The sequence below is a fragment of the Mytilus galloprovincialis genome, chromosome 2 (assembly GCF_965363235.1).
Source record: "Mytilus galloprovincialis chromosome 2, xbMytGall1.hap1.1, whole genome shotgun sequence".
Lineage (NCBI taxonomy): Eukaryota > Metazoa > Mollusca > Bivalvia > Mytilida > Mytilidae > Mytilus > Mytilus galloprovincialis.
Genome location: NC_134839.1, coordinates 29,632,200 through 29,657,464, shown reverse-complemented (window position 1 = coordinate 29,657,464; position 25,265 = coordinate 29,632,200). Strand labels below are relative to the sequence as shown.

The 25,265-nt window shown below is 29.8% G+C and overlaps 1 protein-coding gene across 3 annotated transcripts; it reads left to right on the top strand.

Moving 5' to 3' along the window:
* The first annotated feature begins 692 nt into the window (after positions 1–692).
* Positions 693–23,599, top strand: LOC143063326 (uncharacterized). Of its 3 annotated transcripts, none has more exons than XM_076235407.1 (19): positions 693–866; positions 7,898–8,233; positions 13,864–13,914; positions 14,265–14,323; positions 14,596–14,690; positions 16,455–16,523; positions 16,961–17,021; positions 17,556–17,649; positions 18,105–18,157; positions 18,438–18,625; positions 18,862–19,354; positions 19,645–19,815; positions 20,124–20,264; positions 20,515–20,622; positions 20,949–21,102; positions 21,399–21,628; positions 21,944–22,024; positions 22,290–22,416; positions 22,787–23,599. In XM_076235407.1, the coding sequence occupies exons 2-19, from the start codon at positions 7,942–7,944 to the stop codon at positions 22,987–22,989; spliced, it is 2,670 nt and encodes an 889-aa protein (XP_076091522.1). In that variant the 5' UTR covers positions 693–866; positions 7,898–7,941; the 3' UTR covers positions 22,990–23,599. The 3 variants fall into 3 exon arrangements, with proteins under 3 accessions (XP_076091522.1, XP_076091521.1, XP_076091523.1); XM_076235406.1 differs by lacking the exon at positions 693–866 and adding an exon at positions 7,556–7,653; XM_076235408.1 differs by lacking the exons at positions 693–866; positions 7,898–8,233 and adding an exon at positions 13,206–13,345.
* Positions 23,600–25,265: the final 1,666 nt, after the last annotated feature.

The following is a 25,265-nucleotide window of genomic DNA, read 5'->3' as shown; positions in this document are numbered from 1 at the left end:
TTAGTCCCTTGTCTACTGTAGACTATTTATATTTATATCCGTAATAATCTATTCATACTATTTAGTCCCTTGTCTACTGTAGACTATTTATATTTATATCCGTAATAATCTATTCATACTATTTAGTCCCTTGTCTACTGTAGACTATTTATATTTATATCCGTAATAATCTATTCATACTATTTAGTCCCTTGTCTACTGTAGACTATTTATATTTATATCCGTAATTTAATCTATTCATACTATTTAGTCCCTTGTCTACTGTTCTCTATTCTGTATGTTGTCTATGTTTAGCAGAGACATGTGTACTACGCATATATAAATATGGTTTTACCACCATATTTTTCTGCTTTAAAGTAAACTATGTGATCTAGCAGTCTTAGTCTTAGCAAGGAATTGTATATTTAAATATACAATTCCTTGGTCTTAGTATAGACTGTCCCTGTTTATAGTAGTCTCGGGTAGTGAGATATATTCTTTTATAGATTTTTTTTATTTGACTCAAAATTTACTAATTTACATAATTATTAAATTGATATAAGATATCTTTTCTTTATACTATCCCAGAAGGCATTTTTATTTATGAGTCTATTTGATTATCTCATACTCAGATAGGTATGGCTTGATCAGTAATTCTCACTAATCTAAAGAAGCCAAACAGAGTTATCTGAAATAGACTATAGCGGGCACCTTGGTCACTAGAGGTCGCTCTTGTGACGTCACGCACCGGCGCTTAATTCAACTACGATTATGACAACAATGTGTAAATGGATATTATAAACACTACAATTTTTATCGGTAATTCGTGGATTTGCAGAGTTTTATTAGTTTTAAAGAAAGTTTTTAATATATACTGACTTTGCAAGGTAAGTAACTTATATTTTAGTTATTTGAAACTGCATAATAAATTGCTGATTTGAAAATTTGATTTGGTCAGTTTGTCATCGAGTAGCAGATGTTCTTCACAGCAGTCAACCACGTGAGGTACGGAAGGGGGAATCGAATTTGTGTCATACAAATAAACATGATTTACAGGAAAAGTATAGCAGAGTTCATAAAAAATTGTTTATAATAAAAAAAATAAAACAAGAATAAAATTGAGAAGAAAATTATAAATTGAGCGGACGTCAAAACTTTCATTATTTTCTTCTTAAATTAAAATACCTAACAGACCCTCAATGTCTGTGTGATTCTGTATCAGATCAATAATAATTTCTCAAATTATCAATTTCCGGTTCTTCAGATTCAAAAAGAAATTTTAAAAGTGCAGGTATTTACTATGTATTGTCATGTTTTTAACACTTTTGTGATATCAGAATTTGTGTGACTTGTAAATTATAGTGTATCCTAACCCTAAGGGTAATGTCCAGTCTAATATTCTGTTTGTTACACCCCCTTATTAACACTTTCCTGGTGTCACAAATGTCCATAGGGTCATTTTCTTGTCAGACATGTATTCCTGCTTTACATGTTTATTATTTTGCATTGTTATACATGTAAATTGTAATGGTCAATCACTATTTGGTTTCATCATAACAATGTCTAAAATGTATGAATAATTATTTAGATATTCTTTTGTTTTAAAAGTTATGTTTTACACTGTATACATGTACATGTATATGGAGTTTGCCTGTTACATTTGTAACTGTTATTTGTTATCATTCAAAATGTTGTTGGATGCATACGCAAGATTGCTGAGTGGTCTTATATTGTAGAACAAAATGTAGTTCATCTAATTAATTAAATAAATGATTATGACATCTTGCAAGGCTAGTTTTAATTTTTGACTTGACGCCATAATAGCCTTTCAAGATGTCACAACTATTGGATTAGTTCATCAACGGTAAACACTAGCCTGTCATTGTGAGATCAAACCTAGTTCAAAAAATTATGCCGTCTAGAAAGGCTATCTTTGATTTTGCTGTTACGCCTTCCTATGACCAATTTTTTATTTGTTATCATGCATTGTAAGGCCGTACAAAAATGGCAGAATTATTTGGACTAGTTCAAACCCTGCGCATGGGAAGTCTGTACCACTCCAATATTTTAATTGACTAGATTGCCAGTCATGCCTATGGTAGGTTCCTCTACCATTTAATCTTGCAGCTTCTACATTGTATCTTGTCAAACTTCCATTCTAATGCAACAACGTTTGTAACGTTCATTTTGATTGGATAACGTCACTTTCTTACATGGCATCAATTGACAATTGATACTATGGGACGTACGCGCAAGCGCAGATGGCATATGACAGATTTTAAATACATGTTTTAACATTGTTTTCTGTCAGTTTCATTAGAATGGAGATAACTATATTGTATTTTAAGCTCCGACAGCATCAATTTGGGATTTGATGGTCGCAAATACCCGTTTACTGTCTCCGCTAACGCGTCGCCAGTAAACTTAATTTGCGACCATCAAATCCCCAATTGATGTCGTCGGAGCTTAAAATACAATACAGTTATCTCCTAAATATAAGTGCTAAAAGGGGTATCAAACACCAACAATCAATTGCAATCAATAAATGTTATTTGGAAGCATAATATGTACCTTCTGTTATTTCAAATATCCCTCTAAATCCACCTTAGACTACAGAAGGTACATATTATGCGACCAAATTATTTACCTTCTGTAGTCTTAAGGTGGATTTATTGGAAGCATATGATAATATATACATTTGTACCTACTGTAGTCTAAGGTGGATTTAGAGGGATATTTGCCCCTGGTCCCCCTTCTGGAGCTACTTTTTTGGTAAAGCCAAACTTTACCTGTTCCACTCCAAATTGTATAGTTACTTTGTGATGTCTCCTGTTTTATGTGGTTCTGTTTCTATTGATACTAATTGAAAGATGAAACATAAAACATGGTTGGACACTATTTTGTTTCTTTTGAAATTTAAACCTTTTTTACCACATAATTGAATTCTTTATTTACTTAGTGACCCACTCAATCAAGACATGTATTTGAATTGAAGTATCATTTATTCTATTCACAATGGCCTGTTAGAATAGGTACTACAATCAGACAAGGGGAACCCTTTTCCCTATTCAAATTAACCTCTATTGATTGTCATTGTTTGCCCTGTTCAGACATTATAACATAATGATAGAAGTTATCTCCTTTATATTAACCTGTTACAATTTAGATTGATTATTGTTTGGGTAAGTAACTAGAGCTCAATTCTCACATCTTTGGTAAAACTTGGGGACAATTGTGACATATTAATGATAAATCACTTACAGGTAATAAATTATTGTAAATGTTGAGAAAAGTCAGAAATTTGAATATAATAATAGTTATTTTACAATTAAACGTGGTAATTTTATCTAGAAGAAGGTTTAATATGTACATGTTACTTTGTACGTCAGTGAGATGGTCATGTGACGGCTTTTATTCAACAGTCTTGTTCTCCCAATTAAATTTTCATTATTTATAGACATACATGTACATATATTCATATTTTATTGAAATAATCCCATAAGAAAGTCAGATGGACCTATTATGTTAAAAGTGAAGTCTTAAAACTATACTCAGTGCTTGGCGCACAAAAATCCTGCTCAAAACATAAAATCAAGCATTTTGATTGTTTGAATTTAGAGTTTAAGTACAAAAAAATGACTTATGATTTATGACTTCAAGGCCAGATATCTATGAGGATACTTGTATGTCTGTGATCAAGGAATATTGTGTTAATCTGTTCTTTCATAATCCATTAAAGAAACCTCTGACAGTGGCAAAATGGTCTTAAGTATTGCATAACTTCATCCACAGCAATCACTTATAGTCTGTCAACACAGAAATTTTGAATTGAACCCATCAAAATGGCAACATTTGACAGGTCAAGTTTGTTTGATTCCATATTTATTGACTTGGTTTTGTCAGTTTTCCTGGGGAAGGTCAATGGCTTTCTCTTGGGCACTCCAGCTTAAGCTTCCTCCACAAATAAAAAGCTAGCGCTCCCTACACGATAGCAAATAGTGCAAAAGAGGTGTTAGACCCCAAAATAAATCAATCTTACATTGTATATCATTAGTGGAAAATCATATCTAATATCTTTATTTTTTAGGTTAAGTGGAATAATGACCTTGGAGTCTTGAATTTTTTATGAAAAGTTAATAGTCTGGACTTTTTAGTTTTATTGCTCGCAAATATATAGTTCCATTGTATCCTTAAAAAAACTAACTTTCTTGTATCAGTGTTCAGGAAGTTAAATAAATTTGTAGTATGGTACAATGTTATTTCTGTAAGGTTGACTTGAATTAAGATAACTTGGACTTACTTGGTTCACTTTGGTTTTTGGTTCATAAATCAAGAGGTTGGTTTTCTCTTATGTGTCGTTTCACATTTTGTCATTGTCACCTAGGGTCTTACATATCTGATTTATTATTCTAAAGGTGGTACCTAACACTACAGGGAGATAACTCTGTAAAATCAGCTAAACTTTTTAATTACGTTATGTTGTTAAGGGAATATTAAGCTACTAAATGATCAAAATTAGTATTTGTCAAATTGCTATATAACCAGTGTAATTTTTCTGAAAAAAACGGTTGGTTCAAATTATTTGAAATTTTTATATTTTTGTCAAAGGGACAAAGTATATACTTTGTCAAAATTTTATGAAATTTAAACAAGCCAAATTAATTTTAGTGAAAGTGTTTGGTACCACCTTAAGGTATCATGTGTTTGCTCATTGTATCAGGCTTTACTGTGGCCTCAGAACTTGTTAATACTTGCATTGTCTTATGAATATGTGGATATTTTTCATTGGCACTCATATCACATCACTTAAGGTTTTTACAATGTATAGTACACTTCATAGATATATGTAGTACAATAATGGGATAATTGTAAAAGGATTAATACCATTATGCTTGAAAGATTCACATTGCCTATGAATCTGCACCAGACCTGCACTAAATAAAAGATCAAATTTTCTGACCACAAAAGCCCTTTCATTTACTTGGAATTATGGGGGAACTATCTTTGTTTTGTATAATAAATTTAACATATTTGACACTAAAAATTTTACTTAAAAAAAGACTGGAACTTCCAAATTAGATTCAATTATTTTAAGTTGTATTTCTGCACTAAGTTGGCAGTTATTATTTGTATATTCCACGGTAGATTTAAACTTCTATGAAAGACCCATTGACCGTTAACAAGCAATAAGAGTACTTATCATACAGTGCAGATTCAAAAGAGCATGTCAACCATGATAGCATGCAATCTAGGTATGTTTTAACTGAAAACATAACCTCAGTTTAACCCTCAGCGGAGATTTGACCACAAAGCAACTAGTAGATTGATATTAAGTGACTTTAAGTATTGTTGTGTTGGATGTTTTAGAGGGATTAAGAATAGCCAGACTGTATACAATTTAAAGCGTTCCTCTAGGATATGATTTCTTGTATCAAACAGTGTCATTCAGGTTGTGTGCTCTTGAATAAAACTATGCAAACATTTATAACATTTTGTCATGATCATTTTAAACTGATGACTATGGGAAAATACAGGTCTTTATTCTGAAGAGTAACATGTGGTGTTGAGATACATTATAAAGATTCTGGATATAACAAGTTGTGATAAAGATAAATATTTCTTTTTTTTTTCGATGTACAAAAATTGACCAATTGATGTTGCATGATGGTCATCAATCAGAGATGTCTACTCAGAAGGATGTCTTGAACTTGCAAGGGGCATATATATAAGAATTTGTCGTAAGGTTTCAAAACAAGTAGGCAAGACAAAAAATTAGTGTTTGAATACTTAAATACGGGTAGGAAATGGTATAAACAGTGTTCAGAACTTTTCCTGATGTTGTTTAATAGCTGCAGTAATCAGCGTTTTTGAATTTTTCAATATTGCATTTGGACTAACAGCCGAGTTAACCAATCCAAATGTGTGCATTTATAAGTTTTCAGTTTTCTTTAATTGGTCTTTGTGATTCTCATTCCTCAGCTGTTTAGGTAGAGATTCCCAAAACATGTGTAAAGGTTGTTAAACTATTAATACTTACTCCATCAAAAAATAAAGAGATATAAAAAGAATATATATGTGGTATAATATTGCCAATGAAATCCATCAAAGACCATATGAACAACTATGTTACCTGCTATATAGGTCACCATGCGGCATAGTAATACATCCTGCAACAATGTGTAAAACCCTTACCACATAGTCAGCTTTAAAAGACCCTGGCCTAAAACACCATTGTAAAACAATCCAAACAATAAAACTAACAGCCTGTTTCAGGTAAAAAAATAAATGAACGAAAAAACAAACGACAGATAACTTTTGAATTAAAGACTGCAAATAATAAAATATAAACCAGAAATTTATATATATATCATAATTAATACACATCAAGATCATTTAAAAAAAAAATTTATAAAAAATATATATTAAAGTCAATCAGACACAACTCATAAATCCCACCACACCCTTCTGTTGGATATGGACACAGTGAAGAATTCTGACTGTCATGTTCAAATTTTCGTAGTTTTGACATCAGATAAAATATTTTAAAATTTCAGTGACCCTGAACCTCTTCAGGTTAATTAAATAGGAGCAGTAAATTAGTCCCCTAAATCCATGTTCCTGATAACATCTGAAGTTGTATTGTGGAGAACATACCTGACATTCAATTAAGATAAAGACCTATTATGAAGTAGAAGATGAGTGTCATTCCTTATCATCATGCACAAATTAGATAATAACTTAATGAGCAGATAGCCTTAGGTTCAAGCAAATGATATGATTTTATTTGATAATATTATTGTGGTTGTATAATTGGTTAAAAAAAGTAACATAATGAATAAGCAAGTTCATTTTTCCATGTTTTAAAAATATAGATAAATTACTAGAAATAGAATAATTTTACTTTATATGAAGAAAAAGAGATGTTTTTTGGTTCGATGCTAATAAGAAAAACTTACAGTAACACAAAATCTGGACAGAATCAGTTTAATATAAAGAGTTAGTAACATGCCAAAATTTACAATCTAACCGTTAAACACAATAACCTAAGAAATACACAAAAATAAATTAAATGGAATTAATACAAGCATGCTGTTAAAAAAATTACAGGCTTCAAAACTCAAAGGATTCTTGAAAGGTAGGCTTTATGAAGATTTAAATTTACATCAGTATTTTGAATAAGGCTATTTATTAGACCTAAGGAATATAATAATGAAAGTTTATTGTCTAGGAATGGTTTGAAGATGAAATACCTGTAACATACATACATGTATAATGTACCAATACACAAAAACTTATTTATATTGATGTTTCCCTAATGAAGTCAGTTGTAAAATGTCACATAATTTTGTATTTGTGTCATTCAATTGTTCATACACAGATATACATGTAATTGTTCATGCTTACACCCCCAGGGCACATGCAGTTTGGAAGAAGAATTGTATATCTACCCCAGATCAAATCAGCACATGTTGACATGTGTTATTGTTTAAGTGGTCAGCCTAAGTCCACAATAGTTAAACAGTTATCTTTAGATGGAAAGATTTGATACAAAAGTTGAAAGTTGGGTAGGATCTTGTCATAATACTTGTGACAGCTCATATAACAACTTGCACAACCAGAAATATATATAAATCTTTCCATGTTCAGACAAAAAGAAAACTATCAAAATGAGAAGTTGGTATTTTTATGGATAGCAAATTTGTGATATAAAATTGTGTTCACTTGGCTGTTATTTAAACCTAACTTGATGGAAATTATTAGAATGACCAATTACAATGTTTTCACCATTCTGGAATTATGTACTGGAAATTTGGATAAAATCTTATCTTTTTTATTTTATCAACTTTTGCATTTCAATCTTGCAGCAATTTACAAAACCAAGTTGGATTAAACTAATACATGTTTTGATTTTTTTCAGATTATGCAGTAACCTCCCCTTACAGTCCATATTATCAATCTATAATGGAGCATGTTTATGAAGAGATTGCCAGTCCCATTAAACAGATGAGACTTGAAGATGATGTGTGTAGCCTACAACCAGACAGTTCGTATCCACAGTCAAGTTCAACACCAAAGGCCAACCATTCCTGTCCTAGCAGGACTTCATCTGGTACCGAGGATTCCCATCCTGGCAGCTGTAGTTCCCAACACAGTAACCAGGGCAGACCATTTGGTGTTCTGGTTCCCAACAACAATAATCAGAGACTGGTACCCAAGTCAAAGACAAAACCTCTGAAAGTGTTGCAGAATCAAGGTATATGATTATCAAGATGGAGAAAAACATGCTTTAAACTTCCCCTGGCGCAAAATTCTAATTTGAAAATTTAGATTTTTTTATGTTTAGCACACCGAATACAGAATAATGTTACAATGCAATATTTTCAAACTAAACCACATTTAGAATCTAAACTTTTTTTGCATGAGATAGATTAAAATACAAAGTTGAACTCAAATCATAGAACATTTCATAGAATGATAAAATTTAAAATCCACCATCTCAAAATCTTTAAAATTGTAGTATTTTCCAATATATTCATCAGTCAGAAGTTTAAACTATAAAATTCAGTATTTAAATAGTAATTAAAGTTATAAAGATTTGATTTTATTGTCTGTTGATAAGTTTACAATGTGTTGTAATGATAGAGTGGTCAAGTTAAATATCTCTGTCATTACACAATTTTTGGACATTATACAATTCTTATCAATGTCCATTTCCTGTGTGTAATAGATTTGGAAATGGCTGATTTCTTGATGTGTTAGTGGGTATTTCCTGGATATTTTAGTTTGTGTCTGTTTAGACACCTACTGTGGGGATTTGAACACAGGGTCATATTAAGCCCATTATGATCTTTTTTTGTGTAGTTGGTAATTGTTGTCATGCTGTTTTCTTGTGGCCAGTGGTCACTCTTTGACATATTTTATGGCCATTATAGGGAATTTTCTGTACTTTAATGTGTACAAAATGTTTATAGTAATTCACAATTTGTAGAACAATATGACAACCAGTGATTTGGGGGAGGGTCTAAATTATAAAATTTACCTGCAAAGCATTTGAATTGTGGGTTATTCTGTTATTTTTGGATATTTTTATGAAAAAAAAATAAAACTTATCATCTGAAAATGATTCTGGTATTTTCCTTTCTGAGTTTGGTGCAACATGTTGCTAGAAATATATCACATTTATAACCTTCTGTCTTGTGAGACAGATCTTAATTATGGCTGACAAATTCCTCATCTGGACAGTTAGAATAAATAAATTGTATAGTGACAGAAAACAGCTGCTTTTGCCCACACTGGTCATTGAAATTGTCCACACCATGTCCAAACTAACAAGTTTTTGTATAAATATTAACATTTGAACTTTCTAATGATGCTATCTGCTTAACACATTTCATGGTATGTTTTTAAATTGTCTACACAGCAGACTCCAGGGATGTAATAGTTAGGTTTAAAAAGGTTTGGTAAGGCTTTCAATTAAATATTGTTTTATTCCATTCAAAGGGACTGACAAGGGGGACAAATTCTGACATCTATTCAAAGATTTGCTAACATTCAGTATGTAAGATATTTATGCTTGGAACAGGTGTAAGACAAGGTGGATCATTACAGAACCCTCTAATTGACACCAGTTTTCACCAGTATCTTACATCTAACATTGTTAACATGCTTCCCTAATTATCAGTGGGGTTGTGATAATATTTGATAATTTAGATATCAGTTGAAAGTCCATTCCATGGTTGGTACAAATCGTCCTCTCAGGAGAGAGATAGTTACGTCAGACTGTTTGCTATAAGGAAATTAACTCTTGATATGGATTAAAGGCTTTAGTAATGATCACTTCCTATTGTCAAGTAGTTTGAAACTTGATAACACTGCTTTAAGCTTTGATTTCTGGAAAATAAAATAGGTATAATCAGAGTTCAAATTTGTGCAAAAATTTATTTGATTTTGTTCTCCTCACATCAAGACAGTAGGAGAACATTTGTAATGAATATGGCTTGATCATGTTATACTACATATATTTTGCTTCTTTTGTTGATAGAATCTTAAAACTCAGTTTTTCTCCAAGGTTTCTGACTTTGTGATTGAGGTGATGAATTGTACACATATTTTCTGTGAACCTATTTCCGTTCATCCATACAAAAATTAGATGATTTAAACTAAAGATTAAAACCTTGGACTTTTAAAATGACCATAAAATTTGTAAACTGTCAAATTTCCTACTGTGCCTTTTGATCTAACTGGACACTTGACCAGGACATAGTTTAACCCTGTCTTCTGATGGTCAGAGATTATTAGGACAATTAAAGGAAACTGACCATTGAACAGTTGGTAATATCTTTACATTCTACGATTTTTTATGACAAATTTGATCTGATCAGATTTAATTGACACTGTGTATGATTTACACCTTGTGACTTTTATGAACTCCTAAACCCATATAAAATTCTCAAAGATTGTAAAGAATTCTGAAATATAATGCTTAATCAAGACACACTAGCAATACAAATTAGTTGGAATATTTCATCATTGGAAACATGAACTTATTTTGACATTGACAAGTGTAAAATGTATAGGTCATTCAAAGTAGACCAATTACCAAGTACAATTTCATGAGAATTTTTACATTAATGATCGGTCATCATTGTAAATAAGTCAAATTTCATCTGACTTTTAAATCTTTTTTATGAGAACTTAAATAAGTCATAAAAATGCAAACTAGATATTCTTAAATTGAATCTGTAATTTTATATATTGAATGAGTCCTGGTCATCTATTCAAATCAAATAAAAATAACTTTTGACATTAGTTTGGACACTGGTCATCCAAAGTCATCTGCACTTGATCATACTTGTCAGGTGTCCAGATTGTTGTGTATCTGAAAAATTTTATTGACGAAATTGATTTGAAATATTTTTGTCATTTTGAAAATCGTTTCGTAAATGATGAAAATGAGGAGCTTAGCAAAATCACTGCTGAAAACTAAAGGTTTCATAAATTTTTTTGGATAATATATCTTCTTTAACAATGAAGTTGTTGATGCAAACACTGTCACATACCACATACCCACATCCCTGAATAATTGATCAATATCTAGAGCTAAGCTAGCCACAATGTAAAATATTAAACATCTTTTGTCAATTTTATTTACATTTCTGTCAGTATATTGATAAATTCAAATGTCTCACCTTTAAATTTAAATGAAAATATATAAATTGAAAGGGTAAAGATCAACAGGTATGAGAAGTTATTGTGAACAGTTAAATAGATTACCTAAGGTTTTATTGTTGTGGTATTAAATTGTGGTTAACATGTTGGCAAGTCGCGTGGCCGACACAAGGGCTGTAATATCTTTATCACCTGAGGAAGATTTAAAAATTTGAAATTTCATTTTTCATATAAAAAGCGTAATGTATCAGAGGGAAAAGTTTATGTTTGTGATTAATGGACCACAGGTTAATATATGCAAAGGGACCTTGATTTATTTATGTAAATCCTCATAATGTTGAGAAATTTGTTGGAAGAAAAATACAGTGCTGTTACATACAACAAACACCTGCCTGCTGTCACATGGTTAGACCTGACATGGCATATAGTAAAGGGTTTGATGTTTGCTTCAAAACAAAACAATTTATTCATAGTGCAATGTGCAATTTATTTTCTTATTCTGCTTTATCTAATATAGGTTATAATTTTTAGGGGCTAATAAAAGATTTTTTTCAAATTCAAATTCCCAAAAATAATTGATTGATAAGATTACATATAATTTACATGACCAGCAGCCAACATATGTAGGAGATAAGATCTATTTTATGTCATGTTACAACCCTAAATTTACCTTCCTAACAAAGAAAAGACAGGTGCAACTGTCATCATGAGGCTCCTGGAAGGGGGAATAGTTAGTTTAAATTCAATATGCTTACGAAATAAGAAGCTAAGAAATGTCCTTCTGTGATGAGATAATTTAACAACAGTCCTGTATGATAGCTATCTCTTTGTGTTATATGCTCTCCTAGGTCAATGACCTTCCACCCCTTACTATGCCACTTTGACTCTCTTTTTATGTTTACTAACATTAGCAGCTGTTTTCAAATTTTAAAAATTTCAAATTTCATCACCAAGACATTCAAATTCCTATACACTAACGGTTCAGGTGTGTACCACTTTATACTAATTATAAGGTGGATTGCCAGCTTCTGTTTAGGAACAGGTGCCCTTTTCCCAAAAACTGAAGTTTGAATTATATTTGAAATTGAAGTCATTGAACTGAAATACTTTTTATTGTTTAAAAAGTAATGATTTTTAATCAAACTGGTGCATTGTATTTTTATAATAAACTTGACATTTTTGTAACTGATTACTCCTTAAGAATTTTATAATAACTAAGAACATAAAGAAACTGGTCAGTCACTGACCATTTAAATCATATGGACATTGGATACAGAGTAAATTATCATACAAGTTAAACATGTTTCCTCTCAAACAATTCCTTCAACAAATACTATAACTTTGCAATGAAGCAGATAATTTATATAAATATGATTTTTATATCTATTTATTAATGTTCACTATGATTCAAAACTTACAAATTGCTATAAATGTAATAAATTATAGTTAAATTAAAAGGCTTTCTTGAAGTAATAATTGTTCAACCCTTTAAAGTAATAAAGATATGTAAATAACATTATTATATAGATCTATATTTCTGATACTTTGGAAAATTTATTACTTTATATTAGTTTCAAATTACTGTTAACTTGTATAATTTCAAGACTGTATTGGTACTTGACCAGGGCAATAGTTTGATAGATTACAGATTACAGATTATACTTACTCTTGAACAAAGCCACTTGTTTGATGAATTCATACACATTTGTAAGCTAAGGACCCTCAAAATTATTAAACTTTATGAGTTGAAGGTATTCACATATTGAAAATGTCACTCATATAAATTATGATTTGTTGATATTTGGCATCAATATAATCATAAAGTGTCATGTATTGGTACTCAGGAAAGTGTCTAAGTTTACACCTGTGTTTATTTCTTAGGTGATCAATAGGTGAAATATACAAGTTTAAAAATATTGACCAATCAAAATCCTTCATTAATCAAAAGTTTATGATAATTAGATAAATGTAAACAAACACCTTGCAAGTAGCACATGATCTTATTATGGAATTTTGATGTATTACATGTATTAGTTGGAAGGGATTTTAAGACTGTTGGATTGCACCTATATATGTAAACATTTAAAAAAAAAAGGATATTTATCTCAAGTTTATGAAATGACGAGAAATTCTTCAATGATGTTCAATTATCTAAACAGTGAAATTAGTGTTTCGAAAAAAGGAATGTTTACTAAAGGTATGATTTAAGTCTTGATGTATATAAATTAAGTCACTTTGGAGAAAAAAGTTATCTTTGTTTGTAAATATTATACAGCACATTTTGTCTTCACTAATATTGATTTTTTTCTGGTGCTGAAGTATCATTTTGAACACTAAAAAAGTTTTTGACAGTCAAAAATAGTTTCAGTCATAGACGTTATTCAATTATTTGATTTTTTATCCAAAAAATTGATCATATTGTTTCCTTTAGTCAAAATAATGTGACCATTGTCTTTCAACTGTGCATGGTCTACCTGGAGTCCTATCTGGAACACTGTTATAGGATTGAAATGGTTGTACATGGGCAATGTGCAATGTTGCTATTAAGCATCAATGTAAGAAAAAACAGAATGTTTGAGTAAAAGAATCTTGAATGAAAATGCACATTTTAAACTTAAATCAATATAGATTTTCATGATAAAATCTGATTTTTAGTAACATATTTATTTTTAGTAACATATTTATTTTTAGTTACATATTTATTTTCTTTTTCAGGTCAGCTAAAGATTTCGGCCTATATGAATTTTGGACTTTTAACTGTCCATGGTAAGAATACTAATTAATTATTTAACTGTCCATGGTAAGAATACTAATTAATTAGTAGGTTTTGATAGATATCCTGTGGTCTTCTTCAGCTTGGGATACTAACTGTCTTTAAAGTTAAATCTAGAAAGTGTTCTCAAATTGCAATGATGTAATAGAATAAAAGGATTATAAACTTCAAATACTAATTCAATTGGTAGCTTATAAAAGATTAAAAAAAACATCTTCAAAGATGAAAAGTTTATGCACTTACTTTTAATTAGTTTTGTTTGTTTATTTATAAAAGTTTCTTTATTGTGTATTGTCATTATCAGGATTATTTTTTTATTTAAACTATTAATATTATATTTCAGTTGTACAAGGCAGACATTTGTCCTCAAAACAAAGACCACTGTGTGATTCTTTTGTCAAAGTAAGTTTACTGTTATCAAAGGGAGATAAGTCAATTTAACTTCAGCATTCATTATATAGATATAACACCTATAAAATAGAGATCTTTAATAATATGAAAGAATGAAAAGATAAAAGCTTAACCATGTATCGATTTGTCTTTTTCACAATTTTATTAAATAAAAGTAAATACCATATATGTTTGATTGTTTGTTTAGTTTTAATGTTTAATACATATAAACTGTATTGTATATCTTATTTTAATATTCTATATATACATATTTTTTGTTTCAGATGTCTTTGATTCCTGATGATAGTAAGAGATGTAGGTGTAAAACTGATGTTAGAGGTGAAACCAACAACCCATTATATGATGAGAAATTCTCTTTGTGAGTACTAAAACACAATCTCAAATTTGCATATTTCATATTTTGTTTTTTATGTCTGGTTTGAAATGACTTTAAAAATATTTCACTGTTAGGTGCTTTTAGCAACTGTAAAAACAAGTTAAAACAAAAAGTCATAGATGTCATTTAGGATCATTACAATGATGAATCAGTGCCAGTGTTATTTAACTTGCCAAGTCATTTGCATATTTCTAATTAGTATGAGTTAAAGGATTAATAATGGGATACAAAATATATAAAATTGATAATTTAATTTATATGAACAAAATTATTGAGTTTAATAAATTAAAGAACATAAAGAGTATTTGGAATAGAGATGCTGTTATACCTTTGTAGATTAAGAAATGAAAAAGTATAAATAAAAAGTATTTTTTGTTATTTGGATAATTTGAATGTTGTGTCAACATGATAATGCATTAGTTAATCTGCCTATCCAACATCAAAGTAACCTACGGTACCTGTAGATTTTACCTGAAAGATTCACACCTTAGATGTTTACATGATCATAAGATAATCTTAATCCTCGAACATAAAAGGCTATTCTCAATGGTAGCTTCATAATTCTATAGAAATACATGTAATAGTAGAGTTCTATTGAAAGACAAATTATCACCTAGACTTGTGTTGATAACAATTACTTAAGAGGAGGAATAGAGAGAAAATCATGGCTTTTGTGTTGTTTGTTGACTCTGCAAGTCTCCTTCTTGATAAATATTTGAAATTTGTTTACATAAAAAGTAGGCTTTGTATTCTGAAAATTATAATCTCAATAGAAAATAAACTTTTATTACCAATTCAAGGCAGCGCTGTGGAAAGGGATTAATATAAGTTGTAATAACTGGTTTCCCAATCCACTATAAATAAATGTTTAAACTACCAATTGTATTTGATAAAACGATTGACATAGTAAAGTCTTCTTAAAAAAATATAAATTTAGATTTTCAAAAGAATAGGTGAAGAAAAGTGATGGTTAATGTTTTGGTGTGCTATACACATTCGATAATCTATTGTAAAAAGTTGTCTCATTATAATCATACCAAATCTCTTTATTTTCTAATTTGTCCTAGTCCAAAGATTTTAATATGCCATTAATATGTACTTTGTCCTTAGAACATTTGATATTAATATTCCCGCATCTGTTTCCAGAATTTTTATGTCTGAACCTGTTAAGAATTAAATGGTCAGTCACTTTTTAATCCCTCTCTATGATTCCACACTTGGAGATATTGAAATCCATTGAACATTGAATACCGAACATTTGTCCTTCCATATTAACACTATAAGACTCCTGCTGATGAACTAGGGTTTAAGCTTATTACAATAATTCTGAACATGTAGGGACAAACAAATTGAAGCCCATATCTCTTGGTGATTTTAGGACATTTGATTCAGAGTTTTATTACATGCACATGTTGGTGGTCATTGTTTCTAGAAGTCTGGTCAACATTTATTAATTTTTAAATTATTATTAACAGCAGCTGCTGTCAATACTGAGACAGACATTGTTAAAATTATGGATTATTATTTAATCAGAATTTAGATTTGAAAAAAAAAGAAAATTATATTTTAAAAAGGAATATCATTATAGACAAAATCTGTTTTGAAATTGATTCATTTTACCAAGGGAGGTAAAAAAAAAAATCTATATTAAGCTTTTATTTGGTACATTTTAAACAAATAGTTTGACTTTGAAAAAAAAAGTTATTATTGATGTGAATTTTGAAACATTATATTTGTTTTTTTCAGTGAACTGTTAGAAGAAGACTATCACAAGAGATTATATATTTCTGTTTGGAATAAGGATCAATCTTCAAGGTAACTTTTATCTTTAAAAATATCAAAAATTTTTTTCACAACCACTAATTTGTCACATTTTGGTAGCAAAAGTCAATAGATATTGATCTTGTAAAAGATTTTATCAGGTACATTGAGGATAATTTGCTGGATAGTCTCCCTTTGATCTCACATGTGTGACTCTTTGATGTTTATCCATTGAGATCAACCAACAATACAGTCTATTATTGTCACATTTAGAAATGACAGAAAATTGAAATTTTGTGAATTAAATTGACACCTTTACAAGACTTTAACTATCGTCAAATTGAAACTTTATTTAAAATCTATTTCATAGAATGGACACATTTAGATATAATCTGGTAAATAGGTGCAAATTTGTCCTTTTGAAGTTTTTGTGACTTATTTATGCATAGTTACACTTTATTTTTAAAACGTTAATTATTTTACATTTTTAGCATGTGTGAATTTCTTGGCTGCATGTCATTTGGAGTCCGACACTTGCTGAATCCAAACAAGGTAAGCTGTAATTATATACGCCTCTTTTGACTGTAAACTGTATTTAATTAGGTCAGACTATTGTTATTATATACGCCTTTTTGACCGTAAACTGTATTTAATAAGGTCAGACTGGAATTTATATCCTCCAGGCGAACAGACATGCAGTGAAATATTTCATGATTTTGTTAACTTTATTTTTGCCACATTAATTTCTTTATGTCATGTGTTAGAAAATAGTATGGCACTTGCAGACAGATACAAATTAAAGAAGTATTAACACATTTATAATTTAGCATTTAACAATTGAGAAATTGTTGTGTTTTCTTGTTTATTGGATCTAGATTATAAAAACTGTCAGTAACAGTATTAAACCTATGATAATTACAATACAAACTACAAGAACCTTCAACTACAGGAAAATACTTTTAACCCTTTAGAATTGTTCTCAACATACACATACTTATTTTAAACTAATTTCGACTGTCACAAACATATTTCTGTAATATAATGTGATACAAGTTTGTAATGTAAATTTTTGTTTGCATATTTTAGGATATTACTGGATGGTATTATTTGTTAACAGAAGAGATTGGTAGAAAGAAACATTTACAAGTATCTAGTAAACAGAGATCTTTACAAGTTAAACGTAAGTCACATACATGTTTGTATACTACATATTAAGTCATAAAGAAAGATTAATATATCAGAGTTAGATTTAGAAATACTCAAAAGTACTTATTGGAGGTGACAAAACTGACAACAATTATAATTAATAATACTCATCAGTGCTTTTTAAGTGTGACAACACTTTAGAATTGACACAATTATAGTTGAGTGTAATGTTTAAGAAGCCACATTCAAAATTGAATATTCATCATGTCAAACAAACTTCTTTTATGTGTAAATTTATTAATTTTCAAAGAAATTGTAAGTAATTTAATGTCCAGGTGCAAAAATGTCATTAAGATTAAGGAAACAGACCAACAAATATAATATACTGTATAAAGTATAACATTAATTCGTTTAAAATCTCTTTATGAAGTTCTATTAAGGACTTTTACATGTATAATTGTATTCAGATTATATTTTTTTGGTTTACAGATCAACCAGTACCACAAGTTAACCAAGATGTTTGGGGCATGGAATCTCTTACAGTAAGTACAGTTATCTCCCTTTCTTCATATACAAGGAACAAATACTAAATTCTCAGTACAATTTCTTAACATTTAACACAAGAATTATTTTAACAAGCTTAACTGGAGGTGTGAAAGAAAAATAAAAGGAATAGAAATATATAAATAAAATTTTTAAAGAAGAATGATAAAAATGACAGCTATTATAAAGGTAGATTTTAAGCCCTTGAAGTTAAAAGTACACAAGGGATTAAGTTTTATGTGAATTTGAATCATAAACTCTTACTAATTTTATTTATAGATTACACTGGAGAGAGGGAAGCATGGTTATGGATTCTCTGTTGTGGAGGAATCCCCTGTAAAAGTAGGAAGAGTTGACAGGGCTTCCCCTGCTGAGACAGCTGGTTTACATCCTGGGGATTGTATCATCAAGGTCAATGGACAGAATGTGTCAAGGTCACAGGCTGGAAGTGTGGCAAAACTTGTCAAGTAAGTATAGTAAACAGGACTTTGATGTTATCTTCATGAATACATGTCAATGAATTTGTTTACATTTTTGAATTGCCGACCTTTAACCTTGTTTGAAATGATATTTTAAATAATATGCTTTCTGAATTAAACTTAAGAAAGAAAAAAGGTAAATATACAATTATTTCTTCAAAATATTTTAAGTAAAAAACAGATTGTTAATTTACTATGTATTTAAATGGTCTTTTTTATTACAGAAATGGAGGACAACATCTCATTGTAGAAGTCCAAAGATTAAAACAGGTTTCCACTGAAACATTAGATAAGACTGAGGTCAATCAACAGCCTTCCATGTCAGCCTATGATTATCTTCCCATGAGAGAATTACAGAATTACCAGAACTACAGAACTATGCAGAATTACCAAAACATTGACTGTAATACCTACCAAAACATGCACACAAGAAAGCTGGCAGACTTCCCTAGGGTACCAGTTCATCAACAGGATGTCAGAGTGACAGAGTACCAGAACATAGGAGGACTGGATTATCCTATTAACAGGGTACCAGATTATCAGAATAAGAACTATGTTGCCATGAGAAACACTTGTGATCAGCATGATGGATCTGATGCTGATTACTCAGATAATGACTGTAAAGAGAATGAGTTCTCTGTTGACGAGGGGATTTACTCATTACCGAGTAACCTGATAACCAGCACACCTCTACCACTTCTCTGTAATGGATATCAGGTAAGGACCAGTTTCCCATCTAAAAAACACAGCTTAAAAATGAAAATTTTATTTATTTATTCACTTGTTTTCTTTAATGACTTCTAAAAAAATTCAGTTAAAGTGTTCAATGATTTCAAGTTCAGCTATGATTTCATATTTTGTAGTGTTACTGTAAACATTTTCATTTCATTTGGTGTAGACAAAGGCAAGAATATAAAACAGAATTCCCTAAAATCTTAAATTGTTACAGTCTGACCGAAAAAAATGAATGTTGACATAATATAATAAAAGGTTAATAACATTTACAGACAGTGCAATCAACAGAGAAGAGGCGACAGGAAGCCATTCATCGTCTGCTCACTGTAGAGATGGACTTCATTGATCTGATGCATGCTGGGATACAGAGATACTCACGCCCTCTACGTCACTGTATTCTATCTCAGTTACAACACTCAGCACTCTTCCAGAATGTAGAAAAGGTAAGTTCAAACAGAAAAGTATAACATCTTTACAATAATTTTTTGCTGACATCTTTCAATAGTAAAAATTCTCCAGGAATCACTTCATATTTGAGAAACCACTGTCAAAAAATTTAAACTGAAACTGAAACAGAAATGTTAGCTGGTCCCAAAAGTTTTCTTATGGAACTTTTAATTTTTCAATTATGATTTCCTTGGGATTTTTTTTTTTACATTTCATATGAACAAACCTTGATTTGGAACATGTCACATACCAAAATTATCATATGATTTTCAAAAATTTGATAACTGTTTTTGTTTTATTTCAGTTGGTTACAATATCAGAATACCACGTTAAACAGATGCAGGACAACATGAACTCCTCCGACACAGACACCAGTACATCAGTGTCCAGTAGTGATAACGGTCATCAGTTTGTACAGCATCTCTGTATGATCTATCAATCTAAGGTAAGGAATAGTCACTTTAAACTGGTTATAGGAAATGATGTTTTTAAGCTTACCATCTTTATAATAGATGTTACTAATAAAAAAGTATATATTTTATCCTTTCCACATTAATTTTTGTAGCAATCTTTAAATTAAAACCACATATATGGCATTAATTACTGAAATCATAATTTATCCGACTTATGCATTGTATACATTGAATTGAAAAATTTATATATATTATGTATTATTCATTTGCTTTGTGTTTCAGGTGAACATGATCTGTCAAGCTTATGACTTGTATGCTAGAGGAATAGCAGGGGCCAATCAATCATTAGCAGAACTTAGAAAAAATCCAGAATTTGTCAAGTTTGTTAAGGTATGTCAATAAATATGTTAAAATAAGAATGCTGCAATTGAAAACAAAAAAAGGCTGAATTGCTCACCATTATATCATGTTTTGAAAAATAGCTTTAAAATAGGATATCAAGCATGTTATAATCATGTTTTTAAAGTAAGAATACTGATGTATATACCAATTTAAAAAAAAAAAACCATTCCATATAAGATTTTATATGCAATTAAAACCAGAAATTAACAATAAATAGTTTAGATTTCACAAACCAGACAACTTCTCTTAATAAGAAATTAGGAATTTGAGTGAATGTTTAAATTTTAAAAGTCAAAATTATTTTTTTCATTTAGGAACCCAAACTGCAATCTGGTCAGCCATCTATCAGTGCCTTTATCTACAGACCTGTACAACATGTAAATGAATTATACCAGACCCTTAAAGAAATCTTCCTAAACACAGATAATCAGAGTCGAGACTTTCAGGGATTAAAACATGTTGTAGAAGGTAGGTTATCTTATTGTTATGGCATAGCCATCATTTGTGGACAATAAAAACAGTTAATTGTTTAGATAAACATACTTTAATTAAAAGGGTTATAGTCTTTGTTATATTAATTTTTTTTGTAACATATATTTATTAAAAAAAAATTGAAGAACATTTCAGTAGTAAGCAGAGCATTTACAAGCCAATTCTCATTGAAAATTAGTAATATATTTAATGTTTAGGTTCACCAATATCTTTGAAATTAGCCTACAAAAGCAAAAATTATCAATTCCATATATTTTATTTCTCTATTTTAGTTTTACAAGAATGTGTCAGTGGAATATCAAACTACAGCTGTGTTGATCAGGTTTTAAGTCTGTCATCATTAACCTCATCATCAGCTTCTGAAGGTCATAAGTCAAGGTCATCCAGTTCTGACAGTGTTAGTTCACATCCCTCCAAAGTTCCAGTTTCCTGTTCTATGAGGTCAATGGATTCTGAAGTTATGAGGATTCAGGATAAACTGGTTTTCCCACCTAATGTGCCTGTAAGTATATACTATAACATAAGACCTCAATATTTGAACTAAGAAAATGTGGATGGTCTTTTTTGAGGCGCTTGTGTATATCTGGATTGATTTTTTTCATTCTTAATTGTCTTTTGCCTCAAACTAAAATGTAGTAAAATGATACACACAGAAGTAATATAACAAGAACAGAAAAAAATATTAAAGATTAATTTGAATGAAAAGATATCCTGGACAGCTTTAAAAAAAAAAATTATGAATACAAATTCTTTGATTTGAATAAGAAATTTTTAATGGTGCACTATTATGATTATATTCAAACTTTGTTGTTTCTAGGTGTTTCAGTTGTGTAAAGAAGAAAGACACTTGATTTATGCTGGTGAACTGTTTAAATGTGAAGGCAACCAGTGGAAGAAGGTAAGAGTTATTTCCCCTTCTGTAATGCACAAATTATAAATTTGCCATTAGTGGAAGATCTAAATATATAGTTTTATCATAGTTATATCCATGGTTTATAAAGTTGAAGTTCATCTCAATAGTTATATAAATTTTTACAAGATAACAGAGCTTGGAGAAGATTTTATCCATTTGTAATTGTGTACAGATAAAAGTTTTGATCATATTTTACGCTGTATTGTTCAAATGAATCTATTGCTAAAACATGCTCTATTTTTAATTACAGGTCCATGTAATGTTATTCTCTGATTTGTTAGTTGAAACTGAACATGACCATGATGGACACCTAAAAGTCATTCATGAACCACTAAATCTGAAGGACCTAAATGGAATTGAGGCTCTGAGAAGTCATGGTAAGCAATTTATAAATTAGTTTTTCCTTTTGTTCTTTGTACTCTGGTGGATAGCTGTCTCATAGGCAATTGTACTAAGTATCCTTATTTTGTATATAAACAACACTGTCTTAAAGATTCAACTATGTCTAGGTTTAATTTGATATATATTTACCTCTATTTAACAATAAAAATACAAAAAAAAAATTTTGGAAGATGAGATGATTTTTATTATTTTAATCCTGCTGACAAAATCTTGAAGTTTGATTTTGATAGATATATTAAAAAGGACATGTGGAGATATATGTGTAAATTTTTGAATATATTATAAGTGTTAGTCTTGCAATTAAATTAAGCATATTAATCAACTGATCCTCATTTGTTTTTGCAGGTACAGAATTTGTTTTACATTTCCTGTTGAGAGACTTTGCCACCAATCAAATGAGGCATGCCAAGTTATTATTCAGAGCTCCAAATATGGAACAGAAATTTACTTGGAAAAGTTTACTAGAACAGAAAGCGACCTCTGCTGGAGGACAACTACAACACTTCAGTTCTATGAGTGATTGTTCAGAGACAGGTGTGCTCATATGAACAGACAAAACATGTTATCTCCCTTGATAACAATTGACTCATGTGTTATCTCCCTTGGATAACATGGCTAGATAATGTGTTATCTCCCCTTAATAACTCAGCACATTATGTGTGTGTGTACAGAGAGTGCTGTTGCTGACAAAGACAGAGAAGTCATGATTGAGGAAGATACTGACATGAAAAGACAGAATTTTATGAACAACAATTTTCTGACTAATTTATGCAGTAAAGATAGTTGTATGATCAAAGAGAATTCGAGAAGAAAAATAAAAACGTTTTTATTTATTTAAGGAATTTTGTATTTTGCTGTTTAAAAAATACTCTTAGTTTAGTGTAGTCTTAGAGTTTTGAGAGAAGCTTGTTATTGAAGAGTTTTAAGAGCTGCTTGTTACTGAAGACTGATTATTAGAACAAAACTGTTGACAGAAGATACAGTCATTTTATTCAAGCTTACTATTTGCATGTTATGTTTTGTGTGCAGTGTGTTTTGTTTTCACTGTATATTATTTGTACATTTCTTATGCACCAATAGTGCTATCTATAAACTCATGCACCGATTTGTTGTACAATTATTTATTTTTCACATTGCAATAAATATTTTGTGTTATAACCTCTTATTGTCTACCTCTTTTCCATGATGACATCAACTATATACAATATTGTAGAAAAACACATTTTGTTGTATTCAAATTGTGTACTCTTGTCTCTAAAACAGGTTTTGTATGGGTAAATTTTATGTGGTCCCAGTTTGAAAAAAGAAATGTTTTCATTTAAGATTATTATAGTTTGGGTTTTAATTTCCTTGATAGCAGCATAAAATATTGAATATAAAACCTTGATGAATAATTTTATAATAGCAGTTTGGTCCCAAAATGTTATCCTTTTTTCACAAGAAAGAAAATGAAATGAATACAATGTTCTCTTAAAAGATTTTTATAAAATATCACAAAAATTGAATATATCAATATTTTTGTTGTGCAAATGACATTAGAGGGGCATTTAGTGTTTCAGTCTGTGTGCATCAAAGGTTAGACTTCAGGTTTTAGGTAGTTTTCTATGAAGTTGTTGAAATGTCGACTTGAAACTTGCAACATAGAACACATTATCATGATGAACTATTTGCCAGCTTTAAGTTTTGACAAATCTTATTCAAGATTTTATCATCTTATACATGTAGTTGTGTTTCCCCTGGCATACTGTATAAATGGCTGTCTGTTTTGGATATACAAGAAAAACAAACATAGAATGTATTTCATTGGTTTAACTAGTCAATATTCATAAAAAATCTCAATTTAGTGTGTTTTTCACTAAGATTGTTAGGAGACACATGGAAAACAGGTATTTCAAGCTTTTTGTTGAAATATTATTTTTTCATCTAGCCTTCTATAAAAGAGAAGAGACTTCAAAAATCTCTCATTCTTGTAATAATTATTAAGATTTTTTTTTTGCAAGCATGAAACACATTGATTATTTAAAATCTCTTCACTCCAATTCTGCAATATTTCTATACTTTATAGAGGTAGTTGATAACTTGCATTTTGCATAGCTTTATACTGTTTGCCTGAATGTTATATTTTTATATTGATATCTAAGCATTTTATTGATATTTTCTATTATCATAGTTTTTTAATTTTTTAAAAACATTTTTTTAAGAACTCGAAAATATTTTTGATGTTGTAATTTTTTTTTAAATTGAGAAAAAAACATACTGATAGTGATGCATATTCACAACGTTAGAGTTGATTAACATTTTTCTTACATGCTTTGTAACTGTTATACATTTTTTATACAGTTTTACCTGACTCAGTTTTGATAAGTTTTATAATTCCAATGTTATACTTTGGATAATCAGTTTGGATTTTTTAAAGGTTTATATGTATGTTTTATGGCCTTTTACTTAATTTTTTGTATTTATGTTTCAGTTCAGAATGTTTAAAATAGTGAGTTAAATTGTTTAAGTGATTTTTGCTGTTCTGTTAGGGAAAACAAAAATTGTTTTTAGCTTAGGTCACTTTTAATTTTTTGAATTCATAGAGGCTACTTTGATTCACCAGAAACTACATGGTATGACACCAAAGAAGGTGTTTTTTTCTTACAAAATTTACATTGAACATAAAATGATATGAACTTAAATCTTATTTATTCACCACAGTCATAAGCTAAGGGTACCCCAATTGGTAAAAAGAATTTCAATATTTTGCTTTTTAAGAAAGTAATAAAACAGTTAACTTAGATTTAAAAAAAAACTTGCTTAAAATCTTTAATAAAATAACTCT

Bases quoted from the DNA above. Each gene is read 5' to 3' on its own strand.
- LOC143063326 (XM_076235406.1), top strand. The intron at 8,234-13,863 runs GTATATGATTAT...TTTCTTTTTCAG, and splicing joins GAAAGTGTTGCAGAATCAAG to GTCAGCTAAAGATTTCGGCC. The intron at 21,629-21,943 runs GTAAGTATATAC...TGTTGTTTCTAG, and splicing joins TTTTCCCACCTAATGTGCCT to GTGTTTCAGTTGTGTAAAGA.